This window comes from Octopus bimaculoides, chromosome 28 (assembly GCF_001194135.2).
Source record: "Octopus bimaculoides isolate UCB-OBI-ISO-001 chromosome 28, ASM119413v2, whole genome shotgun sequence".
Lineage (NCBI taxonomy): Eukaryota > Metazoa > Mollusca > Cephalopoda > Octopoda > Octopodidae > Octopus > Octopus bimaculoides.
Genome location: NC_069008.1, coordinates 4,119,807 through 4,125,051, shown reverse-complemented (window position 1 = coordinate 4,125,051; position 5,245 = coordinate 4,119,807). Strand labels below are relative to the sequence as shown.

The 5,245-nt window shown below is 39.0% G+C and overlaps 1 protein-coding gene across 4 annotated transcripts in view; it reads right to left on the bottom strand.

The window, feature by feature from the left end:
- Positions 1-5,245, bottom strand: part of LOC106873792 (GA-binding protein subunit beta-1) — a 13,795-nt gene that overhangs the window by 3,682 nt on the left and 4,868 nt on the right. For all 4 annotated transcript variants that reach the window (XM_014921303.2, XM_014921307.2, XM_014921306.2 and 1 more), the window contains exons 3-8: positions 5,019-5,216; positions 4,113-4,211; positions 3,185-3,259; positions 2,288-2,528; positions 1,306-1,386; positions 405-524 (exon numbers count right to left, since the gene is read on the bottom strand). In XM_014921303.2, coding sequence (XP_014776789.1) covers positions 405-524; positions 1,306-1,386; positions 2,288-2,528; positions 3,185-3,259; positions 4,113-4,211; positions 5,019-5,216 — 814 coding nt within the window. The remainder of the gene's footprint in view (positions 1-404; positions 525-1,305; positions 1,387-2,287; positions 2,529-3,184; positions 3,260-4,112; positions 4,212-5,018; positions 5,217-5,245) is intronic.

Here is a 5,245-nt window from a genome sequence, read left to right as displayed (position 1 = left end):
GTATTTCTTATTCGATTCTATCTAGAAATCGAAGGAAATGACTACCATTCCCTTCAAACTTTTGCAAGGTAGGTGTGAGAGATCAGATCTTCACATTTTAGGCTGGATGTGGCAGGTTTAGATGCTACGGCATTAAACCTTCGTCTGTGATCCTCAATTTCCATCAAAACGCCACCTCTTGATTTTAGCCATTTATCATATTTTCTAGGGGTACACGAATAGGAAATAACGATTGCTACCTAGGGACAAAAACTGTGTTACACAGTGTTACTAAATTGCTGTTTAGGACAGGATGTTAACAAATAACAGAATGATGGATGTGTATGATGGGTTTGGCTGACAGACAATAAAACATACAAACAGATCAAACAAGATAAGAGAGAGAGAAAGAAATCGAAATTTACCTGTGAGGGCTATGGGCTGGCCACTTTCAACAGCTGACGTAAGGATACCAGCATCATTTGTAGAAATCATAGTTATACCTTGACTCTCCAGCCAACTCATAGCTTCCGCTGTACTAGGGTCTGGAACAGAGAGAGAGATATATGAAATGAGGGACCAGTCACTTGCAATGGTGTGTATCTGAGCGTGTCGAAATATTTATAGGCATGGTTGTGTGGTAAGAAGCTTGGTAGGAATATCATTCCGAAATATCATCAGACTATGGATGGTTAAATTACAACAGGTATATAGCACATTGTTTGTATCATAATGCATTGTTGTACCATTCGTGAAGGCGCGTGGCTTAGTGGTTAGGGCATTCGGCTCATGATTGTAAGGTTGTGAGTTCAATTCCCAGCGACGCATTGTGTCCTTGAGCAAGACACTTTATTTCACGTTGCTCCAGTCTGCTCAGCTAGCGAAAATGAGTAGTACCTGTATTTAAAAGGGGCCAGCCTTGTCACACTCTCTGTCACGCTGAATATCCCCGAGAACTACGTTAAGGATAAACGTGTCTGTGGAGTGCTCAGCCACTTGCACGTTAATTTCACGAGCAGGCTGTTCCGTTGATCGTATCAGCTGGGAACCTCGTCATCGTAACCGACGGAGTGCTCCTATGTACCATTCAAAACATTTTATTCTTTACAAACAATATACAATGCTTCAAGCAAACTACAATACTCTCCTAGTTGTAACGTCAGTTCCTATGGAACAGCCAAGTGGCAATAAAAATTATTTTTAAAATAGTTTTCCTGTTAACTGTGCAGGTCTGTATCAATTTTCCATATTTGTTTAGTTATGTATTTATTTACTGAATGGCATAAAAAGTATATATATATATAAAAAAAAAGAAGGAATACTTACTTTGAGCATTGAAAGGCGCAGTGGCTTCTGCAAGTACTGCAAGAGTGGCAAGAACAGAGGTACTGCTTTGTTCCGAGTTTTCTGTCAGGAATCAGAGATGGACACGTACAAGGAGAGACAAAAGAACATATATATATATATATATATATAAATATGATTGAATCTGTGTGTGTGTGTAGACTGATTTATAATTATATAGATATAATGATAGCAAAAGGATGTGGATAGGCACACCAACATACTAGAAATAGATGCTAATAACTCCATAGACCACATTATTTTACTCCGTTAGCACAAATTGAAAGCAGGCTAGTGAATGAATCAGATTTTTAAAAGAAGGGTTACCTATAGAAATCAATCTGTAGGTAACACTTCTAAAAATCTGATAGATTCACTAGACCGTTTTCACCCTGTGCGATTGGAGTAAAATATTGGGTTGTCCGAAAAGTTTGTGCTGATTTATAGTAGCTTACCTTTCGACTTATGATGATGATGATGATATATATATATATGTATATATATATATATATTGTGTATATATATATATATATATATATATATACCAATGATAAGAAGAAGACAGAGAAATTCCTTTAACGCCCCTTAGGCTTTTGCCAGAAACCTGACAGTGTTGATAGCCCAATATTCAAATCAAGGGCTTCCCTGGAAATACCTTAACTTCACACCCCACCTGACCTTACACACACTATGCCAAAGTTGAGAGCCATGAGCAGCTTAGTCAAGAGTGAAACTTCTAAGGATGAGGCTGTATGTCTTTGCATTTGTCCCTCAATCGCTTGACAACCAGTGTTGGTTTGTTAACATTCCCAGTGAAAGAGATTGATAGAATAAATACCAAACTTGAAATAAAAAAAAAACAAAGTATAGGGGCTGATTTGCTTGATTTAAACCCTGCGAGGCGGTGCCCCAGCATGGCAGTTGTCTCATGAATGAAACAAGAAGCAAAAGATAAACAACATACCATTCTTCGATGTAGCCGTCTCAGTTGGCACCAGTGTGACAGGAACTAGATTAGTTGCGTCTTTGGTTTCGGTATTAGGTACTGGCGTTGGCGGAGCTTCCATTATGGGAGTGGCAACAACCGATGAAGGGATCTCTTCGATTACGTGGCTGACGATACCAGCTGATGCTAGTGCCTCCGTGTCTGTTGTTTCTATGGTGACAGTCTCACCCTCCGTCAATCCAGTCAAGTCTGGATTGTTCTGTGTGAAGAGGAAAAACAAACAGAAATGATACATTATTTACATTTGACGGGAACTTGTCCTCATCTTGTTTGTTGTTAACACAAAGTTTCGACTGATATACCCTCCAGTCTTCATCAAGTGTCTTGGGGGAAAATTTCGAACCTGGGTTCTCATTCCTAAGGTAATTTTTGATATTATTATTATTATTATTCAGGCCTACCTGGAATCGAACTCGGAATCTTGGGGTTAGTAGCCCGCACTCTTAAACACTATGCCATATGCCCACGGGTATAAGGCGTAGTGACCGGTCGGGTGCAGTCTTCTGCTTGGTCAGCTCCTCTCAAATCATCCAACTCATTCCAGTATGGAAGGCGGATGTTAAACGATAATGATGATGATACATACATACATACATACATACATACATATAAACACTCACATATACACCAGTACAACTGACTCCACACAAGCATTTCATAAATCTTTCTCTATGCCAGACCCCAGTATGGCAGGAGCTACGAGTTGGCTGGAGAGTCATGGTATAACTACGATTTCTACAAATTAATAAATGAGTCTTCCGAAAAAGTTTGGAAACTTCAGGAACGCACCTTTGTACATTCAAAATTAACCATGCACAAAAACACAGAAAATGTCTGCGGATTGCTGAAACTTACCTGCCCCATGTGTAATAGCTGTAAAATATCCTGACGTGCATTGCCTTGTGCAATGTCTAATGTGGTACGTTCAAACTGAAAACAAAGAAAAAAAAAGAAAAGGGAAAATTAGATGGGGAAAAGACATAGGTTCAGTTTAGCGAGAGGGCAAATCCTAGGAAGGGATTTTTGATTGTTACATCTAGGTAAATAAGATCATTAAGTGCTGCAATAAATCCTTCAGGGAATTAGGTCCAAAGACTGATAGAATAAGTACCAAGTTTTAAAAATCAAATTTAAGTACTGGGGTTGAATTGCTTGCCTAAAATTCTTCAACACGGTGCTCCAGCATAGCCACACTCTAATGACTGAAACAAGTAAAAGATGAAAGATATATTTATAGAAGCACCATTAGAGCGTGATCGTTACCAGCATCGCCTTACTGGCACTTGTGCCGGTGGTACGTGAAAAACAACATTTGAGCAAGGACGTTACCAGTGCTGCTAGACAGGCTCTCATGCAGGTGACACGTAAAAACACCATTTGAACGTAGCCGATGCCAGTACCGCATGACTGGCCCTCTGAACTCGGAACATAAAGAGAGATGAAATGCTGCTAAGTATTCTGGCCAGTGTGCAAACAATTCTGCCAGGCTCGCTTTATATATATGCACTCACACATACACACACATATATACATGCAGGTCCATCACAGGATTAACTTCCCAAGTATCTGCTGGGACTCCTTTACAGCTCAGTGAACTTGGAACAAAGTGAAAAGATGTGTTTTTTGCTCAAGTGCACGACACGCTACTTGGGCTTGGAATTGAAACCCTGACCTTACGTTTGTGAGTGAAACAACCTAACCTAACTAGGTCAGAGTAAGAAATGGGGGGAAAAAAAAAGAAAAAAACCATAAGAAAAGAAAAACTGATCCCTGAAATTCTCACCTTATCATCTACATTGACGTCAGCACCGTTCTTTATTAATAGTTCAACAATGGTCGAGTGACCCTTCTCCGTGGCCCAATGAAGTGGGGTCATCTTTAACTGGACAGTGGGGTAACAGCAGAAACACAAAGAGAGAAGAGAACCAAATGAAACCATGACAAACATATCATTGCAGTATTATATTTACATTTCACCATTTAACCAGTAGTTTTCAACCAGGATTCATATAAGATTTTGGGGGGTTCATAATAGTATTTTAAGGGCCCCTGAAAAATATTTGCTTTAGATGTATGTATTGCAAGAAACAGTTAGGTTTCTTTCTCTAAGATTTTACGTAGTTCAACCTACACAAGTTAATGAGTGAAAAAACAAAATAGGAATTTTGAAAGAAGTTTCTATAAAACTAATTTTTAAACATCGAATGGTTATGGGGGTTCACCAGAATGAAATAGTAATCAAAGGGGTCCATGGATTATAAATGGTTGAGAACCCCCTGCTTTAGATGTATGTATTGGTATTTATGGCAAGAAACAGCTAGGTTTCTTTCTCTAACATTTTATATTGTTCAACCTGTAGAAGTTAACGTGTGAAAAACTAGACTGGAATTTTGAAAGAAGTTTCTATGGGGTCAACCAGAATAATACAGTAATGAGAGGGGCCCATAGATAATAATAAATGGTTGAGAACCCCAGCTTTAGGTGTATGTATTGGTATGCATTGCAAGAAACGTCTAGGTTTCTTTCTCTTAACATTTTACATAGATCAACCTACACAAGTTAATGTGTGAAAATCAAAACAGGTATTTTGGAAGATGTTTCTATAAAACTAGCTTTTAAAGGCTAGTTTTATAGTCATTTGACTGAAACGAGTAAAAGAATTAAAGAATAAAACAGCAGTAATACTTACCATATCCTTCGCCTCGATGTCTGCAGAGTTGGCCAGTAATAGATTCACAATGGTTACGTGGCCCTCTTGGGATGCGACATGCAGTGGTGTTCTGTCAACTTTCGTTCGAGCATCCCTGCTAATTCCAGCCCTTAACAGGACATCGGCTGTTTGGAAGTGACCGTTTCTGGCAGCGAAATGTAACGGTGACATTCCAAGCTGCAAAGAGACAAATGGAGGATTAAAAC